The sequence below is a fragment of the Macrosteles quadrilineatus genome, unplaced genomic scaffold (genome assembly GCF_028750875.1).
Source record: "Macrosteles quadrilineatus isolate MER2022 unplaced genomic scaffold, UCM_ALF_1.0 Scaffold_6__1_contigs__length_79288215, whole genome shotgun sequence".
Taxonomy (NCBI): domain Eukaryota; kingdom Metazoa; phylum Arthropoda; class Insecta; order Hemiptera; family Cicadellidae; genus Macrosteles; species Macrosteles quadrilineatus.
In genome coordinates, this window is record NW_026542599.1 from 9,729,272 (window position 1) to 9,743,230 (window position 13,959).

Genomic DNA, 13,959 nt, shown 5'->3' on the forward strand with positions numbered 1-13,959 from the left:
GGCAGTGACGAGGTATAATTTTACATTTATCGTATGAAAATAAGTTGAATGTTGTATTGATTTTCTTAATTTGATTAGAATTGAGTAAATTGGGTATTCACTACTATTTAAAATAATTTTTATAAAACAAAAACAAATTAGGCTCCTTCCCTGCAACAGCGGTACATATTTACTGTTCAGCAATAGCTACCATTTACTTCAAAAGCTCCAAAAGATAGCCTACATTAAAAACAAACACATGTTTAACGTTATGAATATCAAATAATGCATCACTTTAGATAGATAAACGTCATTTTTAGTTGGAAACGTGTTAAATACCGTTGTCAAATAAAAAGCTAAAACCAATTGAGCTTTATGGAGTTTATTGTAATGAAAAAGTAGTCACGATTATTTAATGTTTTATGAGTTTGGTTATTTAAATATTGGTTAGCAGTTAAAAGAAATAATATTATTCAGAGATTAATAAAATATAAAGATAAATATCTCACGTGTATCAATGAACATAAAGTCGTTTTCTTTCTATTTTCTTGTAATTTGTTCATGCAACCTAAAGCTGCGAATTACATCCAAGATATATTTCTTTAGTTTTTACATCCGCTAATTTGAATGTATTGTTAATTACACTAATTATATTGCCCTAACAAATTGAGTTTGGTGTAAGTCTCCAGCCGTTGTAGCCTCTAAGTATTTAAATAAGCTAATTCATACAATAGTTTTAAAGTGTTGTAGCGAGGTTGTATCTTGTTTTCACCTGTGAATGGACCATGATTACCATTGGAACTCACGAATGTCAAAAACCTTTAATGTACTTAACACACTTGCTAATAAGACGATCTTTAAATATCACAGTGGACAACATCTATCATTTAAACGGCTGTGTGAAGAAGATATTTTCAAGCCTCGAACAAACAGTTAGTGCGTGGTTTTTGGACCTGTTTTGTGTGCAATGAGTGTATCTGTGAAAAGACTTCTGCTTCTATATTCTGGAAGAAGTGAGCCACTCTACCTCCCACTTCAAAGCTTCAGAAGTCCTTCCTCCACCAGGTCGGGCGCATGTTTTGTATTTATTAGCCTCTTAGATGAAGCACAGCGGACATCACGGGAATACAGGCGGTACAAATTGCATGAATATATAAATTTTCAAAACAATTGGATACGTATAATGTCACAACAGATAAATTTATTCATAGTTTTCTACGAGTCGTACACAATTCTCAAACCAGGGTGTCAGTCTTTGGGAACTATGTAGTTGAATAGATCTAGATATTTGAGGCATTTCCATGGAATCGTGCACCAAAAACCTGTATCCTTGCTCTGCATGCAGCAAGTACGGTGTTCCATGTCTACAGGTGTGTTTATGTTTCGATTTGATGTTCTCGTGTCTATTTACTTTTTGTTGCCTCAACTAACATTGCAAACGATATCCACACGGAAAATATCAAAACAAATAAAATTCTTTTGCGGAAAATAATCCCTCGGTAATATTTTTTAAAGCGCTAAATGCACAAAACCCCACTACTAACTGACCAAAACGCGGTTCGCGTCTAAGCCACTTTAATTCCTTGATAGTTTCTGGAATATTCCCAAATTTCGGGGTTCCTCCCTAATCCCTCCCTATCCTATGTTTCAGGCTTCAAGAGATCTTCAGTGTCTGCCACTTCCCGGAAAGTCACTAAGCTACATCATAATAAATCATATTGGACTTAACCATCATCATATTGACATCCCTCCATATTTTTTCTTTTTTACATCATCACGCTTAATTTTTATAATCACCTTGCAATGACAAATGAGATTTATGTTATGCTGTATAAAATTATGCGTCTACTCTAGACGGATGATATACATCTTTCGTTTCGAAATGAATCACAACCGAAAACTTTTAAACACTGAGAGTTCTAAAAATTAGTCTACTTGCAAAGAAAAATTATGTCAAAAGGTACTAATTTTAGTTTTTCTACATTGCAGTCTAACAAATCAGTTTGATATTTAACATCTTAATCTGTCAAAATATATATTTCACTTTCTCCACCCACAAAGACTTTTAGTTCAAAGCTAAACAACAATATCATAAACGAACCTGTTAAAACGGCTTTCAATCAATAACAGTTAATGTGACAAGTCACAAGTCAAGTGCTATAACTGGTTTTATGTTACAGGAGTGACTATCTTGCTTTCACTGACAGTGTTTCATAACTTGGTCGCTGAGACTCTCCCGCAAGTTTCAGACGCGATGCCAGTCTTAGGTGCGCCTTAAAACTCGCCCTAGACTGTGGTGATTCATCGTTTAAAACCCCACAAAAGACTAATTCAAACAGTACTTCACGCTTATAACCCATATTTTCTTTTTAAGTTTAAAGTCATTTACTAAACCCTACAGCAACAAATACCATCAACATAAACAAAAATATCAAAGGGTTGTGTAATCTTTTGACATCAAGTTTATTACTTTGCAAAACTAATCATCAAAATGTTTTTATTATTATACAGGGAATGAATCACTACCATAGGGCTCCGGCCACCATATTAAATACTTTGTACAGCATGCACAACGTTGCCTATGAACGTTGTGGATGCTTATGTTTTCAATTTATGAACGATTCTCATAACATGTGGTTTTATGGTTTGTATTTGGAGTGTGTGCTATGTGTTGCTCATTACGACACCATCAAGGCTGCGCTGGTCACGTTTCCCCACCATTCGCGCGACCACCCTAGTAGTGAGCAAATGAAGGTTCTAGGTCAAGTAGTAGGTAAATGTATGTTCGGGTTCATATTTTTAAAGTTTCAAATTTTCAAGGATCAAGTTACTTTAAGGTCTTACTAATTTTTTATACTGTTCATAACGGATGAGAGTGTGTTATGGGGTTACCTGGCTATAAAATGTGGGCTTAGAGGAATAAATGCATATCTGGATGAGTATAGTCAGCTAGGGTTGTCGCGCGAACCTCCCAGACTTGACTCCACCCTGAACTTTGTTCTGGTGTTGCAGGGGTCACAATCCTCCTATCTCTCTCTGTCTTTTCACTCATGATTGCCGATGCTTTACCGCAGACATCAGAAGCTATTCCCCTACTAGGTCAGCTCAAAGCAAATCTACTACCTTGCTTGTTAGAACTACTTTCGTCTTTCCTCTGGACATAATCTGCATAAACTGAATGTCTAAAACTGAGGTAAACTGCTTTAAATTCAACCGATCCGGACATTAAATAAGACATAAACCCGTTATGTAAATCTTGATACAACGAATGCCACCTTTCGAAAATATTTACAACCGTAATAATACAGTAACACATAATCTAAAGGTATATTTAAACAGTCGTTATCATACGTTTTAATACTCAACTTCGCAGGTTATGTCCAATCACGGTGATTTTTTTTACCGAAATCATAAACTACTTAAGATAACACAAATGTTTCATGATCTTTAATCTCTTCCCTGTTTTTCATAGTAGACGAAAGCACCAAACGAAAGTAAAAAAAATTGTTCTTGTACATAGAACGTGGCTTATGATTGATTTTAAATGTAACTAGTTCTCCTTAAGTTTGACTATCACTGTTTAGCCTGGTATATGTTTTTATGTTTTGTTCCGTATTAGTTGATTCAATGTCTCTTTGAGCCTTTTGTTGTGTAAAAGGTTATTTTTGCACTTAAATAGTAATAAATATCACAGACTAATACAAAACTAAACCGATTCAATAAAATAACCAAATATAATAAAAAAATAATTAAATAAAAGTGCATGAGAGCATGCTCTAGTCACTGTTCTGGATTTAAACCAGTTGAATATTTTTAAAGAGTTGTTAGGTATTTCAGTGACGTCAATTATTTTTTTTACATACAATACCGATAAAACGTTTTTGATATGAAATACCTAATGATGACTAAAATCACTCGAAACTTAGACAAATTTGTAAATCAAACTACTGTAGTCTTAAGATACTCTAAGAATTGTAATGTGTTAATAAACTTTGTATAATAAAACTGGCTCCTCCCCGAACCTATCCTTCCTCTAAAACTGTGAATAACTAATGATGTGATAATTTAGTTAATCTAGTTTCTTGCAGATGGAAGAGAGGATTCGACCTGGCATGCTTCTGGGAGTTAACCTTTACGGTAACCGTCGCAGTGACTTTAATATGTACTAAACATGTTCCTCTCCTACCCGCTCCCCCTCCCAGTTAATGACAAGATAAACTCCTTTAAACAACAATGTTTAATATGATGTTACGTAAACCGAGACAATAACTAACTGTTTACCCCTCTGCCTCCAAGTAACAATATAAATAAATACATGTTAATATAAGTAATAATATAACAGACAAAGTATGTGTTTCGTTCAGTGCAACGGTGGTAACTAACGACTGAAATAAACATTATACTTTGTCACTAGGAAATAACATAAGCGTTTATAATGCTGTTCGATTCAATATAAAAAATAACAAATGATTTTAAGTTATTTCGATTTCATTACTTAATGTGTGAAGTGTATGGATTTCAGATGTGTGCCTCCCCTGCCTCACTGTCTGTTTCTCTATTTCTTACTGTCTCTATCTCTTTCTCTCGTACTGCGGCATGGCTTGAGTCGCATGGAATGCTCGATTTCGACATCTGCCCGAGAACATCCGCATGAAGGCACTGGTGGACAATAAAACAAACATGCAATGTCAAAGATATATCCAACACAATACCAGAATATCAAATGAACCCTAGGAATGAAGAACAACGACATAACAACGCTACTGCATGGTAATCGATATAGTATAATCGATTACGGAAATCTTCCTCGAAAATTGTAGAAGAACACAAATAACGAATGTGCAATAATATTCAGTCCAAACTCATATTTGCACTCTCTTTTGATTGTTGTAAGGCTAAAATTACAGTTTGGTGTTTAATGTTTCATATCCCTACATTATGCCATCCGAGTAATTTTGTTGTAGTTTGTAACCCCTCTGGCTTCGAGCATAGGTATTTTAGCCCAAATAACTATAAAGTATCCCAGCTTTTAGAAAACAACTCACCTTTTCCGCAATGTGCCTTCTATTTAGACCCGCCTAGATCGCGTTAGTTTTACCACGCTTACATTGATAGAACGCTGGGGCCGCACGAGAATGTAAGCACTGGTACTGTGAATAGCAAAGTCGGACGTAGTTGCAACGGAGCTCCACAGGTGGCTCTGTCTGCTCGACTTTTAAACTCTTTCGTTCGAGATTCGCATCGTATTTGAACAGCTTCTTAGGTAAAACTACAACGATTACTTGTCACATACACGATTATTCACATTCACCACTTACCAGCTCGTTATCAGCATGTTGCTTGCCGCATGTCTAGCATGTTATCCACGCGTTTTGTAGGCGTGTTCCGACACTAACGCATGTTTATGCTCCTACAGGTACATATTTCAACTGTATAATGTTCATGGTTGCGTCTTCTGTGGTGTCGACCATCCTCATCCTCAACTACCACCATAGAAACGCCGACACCCATGAAATGTCGCCTTGGGTAAGTATAATTATTTGTATTTTATTACTCATATCCGACAATTCACTGACATTTATTTGTAACATGCCAGGATTGTAAGAAAACTAAATCCATTTTTGGATGTATATAAATTTACTAATAGCCTTGGAAATAGGTTCTGAGGTATACATTCCATCTATATAGACCAACTGTCACCAAACGTTTATTCGAAGGGAGCATTGTCAATGTTCAAGTATGGAACACAGCAGTTCGTTCATAGAGCTTTCTATCCTTGACATCATACACCTTTCATAGTATTGTAGTTGTGAATGTGATTTAAACGGGATAAAAATGCCACTTAGAGTATAAAATGTCAACGATAGAATAATATATAAGTACAGTAGTTACCTCTAGGTAAACTCCCTTATAGTTTTTACTTACAGTAAAAAACTGCGAATACACAATTTTATAATATAGAAAACGTTAGTACGAGAAAATTTCCAAAAATTGACATGCATCTCCCTGTTATCAAATGAGCTTATTTTCGAAAGCATATTCCAAGCATTTGTTAAGAACTACAAACAAATAGGCTATCGAGATAGTAAATGTTGACTCCTTGGAAAAACTATTCTCAATACATAAAATTGTACTCTAAACCCTCAGGCAGATCTTAAGTTGGCACAGCAACAGTTTATTTTAGCATATACGTTTAAATACTGGAGAATGCACTCATCTGTATGAGCACAGTTAGCTAATCGTTAAATTTAATATAATATAGTTAAATGGATCACTCACAGAGTAAGCAGGCCTTAAAAGCTGAAAGTCACAGGTTCGATTCCAAAACGGATCGTTTCCAAACTCGGATTCCATTTGTCATTGGACCATAAACTAATGATGAACAAAATTTTTACATTAGATTGTAACAGCACCAGGATATGAACCGTTCCTTAACAAAAAAAATTAAAATTTTATCATAGAAACTCGAATAAATTCCATTGCTTTCATTATTTCCCATAGCCAATAGTGTCATTAAAACCTTATAATTAACTTTGATCGTTGTATATTTTTGTATAAAACAGAATACATTTTATATTATTTGTTTTAAGCAGGTGTTTAGACGTGTAAAAGCAATAGCATTTGAGAAACGTTGATAATCAAACATGGTAGTTTTTTTTTACCGTTGTCTTGGAAATCATTTCGCAAATTTCACCATGAATATAGGAAAACAAGCCATTATACCCGTGCGTTGCAACAGGATGAAAATGTGACCTAAACAACCAATGAAGGGTAAAAGTGGTGCTGATGTTTTTTTTTTTAGCAAATTTCCCTATAGGGAAGTAGCTATTACCGTAGGTGGCTCGGTAAGACCTAGACCCGGGACCGATTTACTTTTTCATTTTGATGTTCCCAGAGGCCAAAAACACCATTTGTTCAAATTTTTATATATGTATATATATATACGTCCGTGAACACGATAACTTGAGTAATTTTTGTCCGATTTTGATGAAATTTGGTTTAAAGGTGTAAAGCGGGATAAACTTGAATGAGTTCGCGAACCAGCATGATCGGACCATGGGAACGGGGCTTTTTTATGGGGTAAAAGTTGGTTTTTCTCACTTTTGACCCTCAAAACACAAAATTTCCCAATTTCTCTTTAGACCTTTTTAAAGAGCTTAAAAAAACAATTAATTTAGTATATAAAAGTATTTTTGTTCGTTTATTGGTAACGGAGAAAATTAAAAAAAATTGTAAATTTAAAATTCCCATGTTATTCTTATGGAGAATATTGTCAAATGTTGTAGTTTGCTTGTTTATAGATATATTTTGTATTTTGATCAAATTTATTTATTTTGTACTAAGCTATCAATATTTTACAAAAAAACACACTTTATTAGTTTCATTGTAGCAGCAAACCTAAGTACTGGTTAAACCTAATGTTATTAAAATATATTTAATTGAAAATCAATTAAGACAAATGGAAATTCACTTAGTCGGCAGGTTTGCTGCGGCGGGGGTATTTTTAATACATAAAGTCTATGACTTAATTTAAAAAATAAAATAATTTAAAATTGCAAACCAACCTACTCACTTTCAACCACCTACTTTTTATGTTAATACATCCAAAAGAATATGAAAACAACATACCTTAGTGTAGCAATAGCATCAATTGCTTTATATTGAGGCTTCATGAATGAGACATGTTTATTGTTATACAGTACCATAATTCTTCATTTTTAGTCAAGCCACATGTAGCTTACTATATACATTACAAAATGAAACTTTGAGCAATACTTTACAAATCTTATACAACCTTTCTTTAAAATCAAACATACCCCTCTTACAAAATATGCACATTATTTCCTCAATCTACATATAATATTATATATAAGGCATTACAATCATATTTTTCGAGTAAATAAACAAACACCAGTTTATTGCTTTAACCAACTGTTTCATTACATAAATTAAATAATTAAACTTTGGAAGCATATCAGGCGTAGCCCTTTGGAAATCGGCCTGTGGGGATGAGCCCATAAGACATTTGTTCAAACCAATAATTTTTGGCAAATCCACACACTCTAAGCTTCAATTTGATGTGCCATATGCCTAAAAATGTATTTGTTAAATGGCTTTGACCATTTACATATATTTTTATTGTATCACTTTAATAATATAATAATAGATTTGTCTACTTTAACATGTGTTGAGATAAGATTCTCCAAAATGATACCATTCAAACAGTTTGAATCGCCGTCACATATGATAAAGGGAAGGTAAGGCACAGTTCAGCTTTAAATAGGTCACTGAATATTCGAGAAAATCAGATTTTTGGAGAAAAGCTGGTTTGGTCAAAATTAATATGTTATGGTCCTTATAATTCTAAAAAAAAAATAGTAAAACACCCCATTGTAACAATTTTGGTTCAAAAGTTATTGCAACTTTTATGATTTTTAACTATAAAATATCATATTTTACTCTCACCGCTTACCCATGACAAAGCTTGTTGACAAACTTATGGGAGAAAGTATGTGTCAGAATGCTGATACTGTTTATTAAATTAAAAACATATATTATAGTAGTTTACGCAACGATTGCCTAAAGATAGTGATAACGACACGAGTAGAACATTTAAGGTACGAGCCTTAAAAACCTCTTACTTTACGCATTCGTTGCGTAATAGTAGTTTACGCAGCGATTGCGTAAAGATAGTGTTAACGACACGAGTAGAAAATTTAAGTTACGAGCCTTGGCAAGTGCCTTAAAAACTTCTACGAGTGTCGTTAACACTATTTACGCGAGTTGCGTACACTACTTTACCTGCGACGGTGTTTTAATTACTAAAAATCACTACTCATAACTTCTAAGAGAGGTTATGTTTTTGTTTATAACCTCTAATTGCCACTGACAGTGATGCAACGAAACATTGTATCAAATACTAATTGCACCAATCAACAATTAAATTAGCCCGAACAGCTGATTAGTTGAATTTCGAATCATTACAATTTTGCTTCTCCTCTCTCAATCCTTGAACCTCATTGGTCCGTTACCAGTGTTGTTATGAGTAAAACTATGCTGTTATGAAAGTAAACAATGCTGTTATGAGATACTTTTCAATTCTGAGAACTGTACTGAAACGGCTACTTTAAAAAACGGTCGTAGGTAAACTACTATTACCTACAACAGTTTTTTTTTAAGTAGCAGTTTCATTTCAGTTATTAGAATTGAAAAGCCTCACATAACAGCATTGTTTATTTTCATAAATTTATTTAATAGGACAGTGTTGTTTGTCGCAAGTTGAAACCTAGGAGGATTAAACATTAAGGAGAGGGCACGCGAATAGGAATACACGTGTTGCGGTGAAGCCAGCTTTAGCAGAACACTAGAGGGGCACGCGGAGCCGTAGAGTGGCAAAAAGCCTCGGCTATAACATGGGAGAGATAGGGAAAAACGCGACGCGCGCTGTTTCGAATTAAAATTGCCGCTAAACTAAAAGACCTGTGTTATTCACCGATGGCATTCTTAAAGTAAATTAAATTTCCTATTGAACGGTGTCAATCATTCCTATAAAAAATATTATTTATTATTTATTATTGAAGATCAAAGTTGAAAGAATTGACCTGGACTTTGAACATATGATTACTTTAATTACGTTTTTGAAAAAAATATGATGTATCTACACAAATTAACAATTTATTCGTGTTCCTTAAGAGTTTCTGGAAATAAAAAATATATATTTACCTATATTTAAAATTGGTATTTAGAAAAATAATTACAATAAAGTTTTTTCTTAATTTTTCCAGTTTATAAAACAATCTTACTAATAATAGGTTAAAATGAAAATTTTAATTCGGGTGATGAAATACATTTTAAATTTGCATTTTTCATAGTTTTCTCGATTAGTTAATATAATTTTTTACTAGTTTTAAGTCATTTATGTGCTAGGCAGGTGATTTTAAATAGCCAAAGTTAAGAAAAAATGCAAAGCCGCTCTAACTTTTTTTTTCACCCACAGCCGTTACAATTAAATTATAATCATAAAAAGTAAAACAATTTCTTGGCAATCAAATTCTTGATTTTTTAAATATCATATTGAACTATATTTGATCTGTTTACCTAAAGAAACTTCGAGTAAAAAGTGTAAATGTTCAACAATCATCGCGTCTTCTGACCGCCAAAGTGCGTTTATCATTCTTTTAAAGGATTAAAACTTATTTTATTTCTCTTTAAGAAAATGTTCAAATACACATAGGCCCTACAGTACTACTCATGATTTGAGTTTTAATTTATGAACAGTAAAATCCATTGGTGATATGGCGGGATTTGAACCCGGGACCCCATGAACCGGAGTCCCGCGCTCTGGTTAGAGTATTATAAATAATACACAATACAAGTATGGCAAAAAATAAAAACAAGGACAACGAATTCCAAAAAATAAGTCATCCTTGTGTAAATTACTCACCTTTGAACGTACTATTGGTTCATAAATATGACTTTCCTCTTAATAGGTTCCTAATATTACGGTTAGAATTTAACTTTTTAATTTTCGTAGCATGATGAAGTCTAATTTTTAAATAGTTAATTGATATTTCTGTTACCAAGTATGAGAGGGGGGCGGGAGAGTAGCGCTGCCTCCCCCCCCTCCCCAGTACGCTGGCTTCAACGAAACTACAGCGTGTCCTCTCCTTAATGTTTAATCCTCCTAGGTTGAAACAGCTCATGAAACAATGACAAATTAAATGTTTGTTTGTTTGTTTTGTGTCAGAATAATAAAAAATATGGTATTTTACTTTTGCATAGTAAACGTCCTTTATTCTTAGCAAACAATGTAATGATGATTTTTTTGCATGCGATAAACATAAAAAGAAAACAGGTGATTTCACAGAAGTGAAGCTAAAGTATTAATTTTATTCGTGTAGCCTTATGAAGTTTTTCATTTAATTTTTTTGCATTCCAAAGAAACTGTTCATGTTGACGATATATGACCACTAAGCCTGACAACCATTTATAATATTTATATTTCTTTTAATCAGTGACACATACCTAGGTATCCATTTTAAAGGTGAATATGGATACAAGGTGAGTGTATAATAGAGTGAGATTATCCATATAGCTTTGTTACTAATAAGGATCAGATGTTTCTTTAGAAGAAACCATATTAAAAGCACAATGATCAAGAACAGCTGCGCCAAGTTGTGAAAAAGCTAATACCTTTTCAGATAATTGAACCGTCCGCTTTTTGATTGTCATGAGACCTCATCTGATATAAAATATAATTAAAATTTTACTCTTGCACCACGTTTGAAGAAATTGTCATAAAATCAAAATCTAATCTGAATCAGGTATATTTAAAAGTGTTATTCGTTATATCGCAATTAGGCAATTTGAGTTCTTAACCTCAGAAGATTTCAACCATTTAATAAGTTAGTTATAAAACATAAAAAAAACATTTTATTTTCAATATCAAATCAATAATGGACATAATATAAAGCATACACAGTAAAACTTCTCATTTAATTATAGCAATCAGTTGCAGATTGATCTACAAAATTAAACATACTGTGAACATTGTTGTACAAGAAGTATTACATGTAATAAAAGCAATAAGGAAACCCCCCTCCTATATTGTTGAATTTCCTTCTGTAACGTAGATACAGTAGATTGACGAGGATGTTTGTACTGTAACAAAGATTGGAACTTTTCCGTTAATTCACTACCACTAGTTTTTAGAGCAATATATTAATAACAATAGAAATAGTAAATAGTAACTTTGGTTAGGTTAAGTTAGGTAGGGTTAGGTAAGGTTAGTATAGAGTTTAGTATATAGTTAGAACAACTTAACCTAACCTAGTGGTGGTGAATTAACGGAAGAGGTCCCAAAGATTAAAAGGTACAACAATGAACATTTGCACAAAAAGTTATGGTCATAAAAACACAGTTTGAGAATATAGTCTTATATTTTATTGATCAATACACCACTTTGTTTTTTTAATAGTTACCCAATCAGTGCCTGCAATCTTATTTTTTTCGTTCAGTTCTGTAATAAAAGCTAAATATAATTATAACAGAAAGACTACTTACCTAATATAGTATTTGTGCCAAAACAGTATTCATAGTTTACAAAAAAATCCTCAAGTATCCACTTTATTAAAGCTGTTAAGTTTGAATGCCAGTATTCCTAGTCTATGAATTTTCACTGAAGAAATTTTTATACAACTGCAAATAAATGTCCTAATAAGTTTTATCTCATTAGTTAAGATAGCATTACTTTCTACATAATATTTTATACTTTGTTTTAACCATCGATTTTAAGTACATATTAACTCGTGCATATTTTCTAAAAGGCACACATTCTAAATATAAGCCATTTCCTAACAACATTTTCCTAGTAAATTAAATATCATATATTCAAAATATAACTGATAAACTGTAATGTTTATGAAGGTGTTTTTGCATGTCTGTGGTTACGGATAAACGCATAAACTACTAAACCGTGAGATTTTACACAAAGGTAGAAAATGAACTAATCCATCACATAGGCTTATGATGGCCTTATAATCCCCTCAAACACCATACAGGCCTAAGTCTAATATTTCCAGACAGAGCCTTACAGAGTAAATATGAATGACCTCCGTGACAAAAAAAATAATAAACATAAATAATGTATACTTTTTGCTCTATTTAGATTTTATTTGTTAATGTACTAAGCATTGTTTTATAGTCAATTAGTGGTTTGGAACATTCCCCACTAGATTCAAATAGACGTGTTATCATCTTCTTAACGCAATGCTAAGCACAGCTAATCGAACTAATAATCCATACGACGTATTTTACTACAGTAGAACCTTGATAACAAGACTCTCATGCGGATTATTAAATAAGACTTGTTATCAAGGTTGACTTCTTATCGAAGTTTGCAATAACATGTGGTTAGGGGTAAAATAAATTCTAGGGGATTTAAAAATGGCACTTATTATCAAGTATGACTTGTTATCGAGGTTCCACATTACTTTCTAGCCAAGTGTATTGTTGTATTGTATTATTGAATATCCCCTTGTTGAATTGCGAGATAATGTTTTTAGTATTTAGAGAATAAATTGTGCTTACAAGAAGAGCAACAGATATATCTGTAGCCCTGGCTTACAAGCTATTTTTAAGGATTATTCATGAACAGATTTTTGATGGTTTTGGTAAAATTTGTAAAAAAAAAATTAAAATAAAATTAATTAAAATTTTTTTGATGAATTATTTGTTCAACACTCTTGAGCATATAGTTTAAATTCACATTTTAATTTCGATCTCTCTGTTTTTTCCCCTTTTTTAAACAATCCCCTAACCAAATTCAAATAAAAAATTTAATAAACATTAATAATGTTTAGGATGTCCCAAAAAAGTGGGATTTTTAACTAAGCAAAATGACCAATAACAAAATAAATTACAGGACACAAGAGCTTTTTGACCACTAGAAATTATTTGATCTATAACACTTTTAGACCTAACCGTTTCAATATGGCACTGACAAAAAGGATATACTTTTGATGTGTAAAACCACTTTCATAGTAAAGCCAGAAAATAGGGCAAGTAGTGGGGAGGGTGTGACCTGAATATATCCCCTCTCCCTGTGTGAGAGAGAGAGAGAGTGATAAAGAGAGAGGGGGAGAGAGATAACCTCCTAAACATTCTATCTCTCTCTGTGACCACCCCCATTCCAGTATTGATCCTAAACTCCCGACTGCGGCAGCGGCCCCAACTTAGTTGATATTGTAACCAGTCTGTTGCCGATTTTGAAAAGACAACTAATTTTTTTATTTAATTCTCAATAACCTTTTTTTGACAAAATACTAATAAACGGTATCAGCAAACTGACGCGTACTTTCTTCCATTAGGTGTTTTGCTCAACAAGCCTTATAAGCGATGGGAGTAGCTATGATATTTTATGGGTAAAATCACAAAAATTGCAATAGCTTTTAAACCGTAATTTTTACAGCTTTGAAGGTT

The 13,959-nt window shown here is 33.0% G+C and overlaps 1 protein-coding gene across 6 annotated transcripts in view; it reads left to right on the forward strand.

The window, feature by feature from the left end:
* The window catches only part of LOC128996946 (neuronal acetylcholine receptor subunit alpha-7-like), a 419,574-nt gene that overhangs the window by 399,116 nt on the left and 6,499 nt on the right, over window positions 1–13,959 (forward strand). For 3 of the 6 annotated variants that reach the window (XM_054422490.1, XM_054422489.1, XM_054422493.1), the window contains exon 9: window positions 5,396–5,505. In XM_054422490.1, the coding sequence (XP_054278465.1) occupies window positions 5,396–5,505 (110 nt within the window). Of the gene's footprint in view, window positions 1–2,159; window positions 2,247–2,991; window positions 3,079–5,395; window positions 5,506–13,959 lie in introns of all 6 variants that reach the window. The other 3 variants (XM_054422492.1, XM_054422491.1, XM_054422494.1) reach the window with 2 other exon arrangements.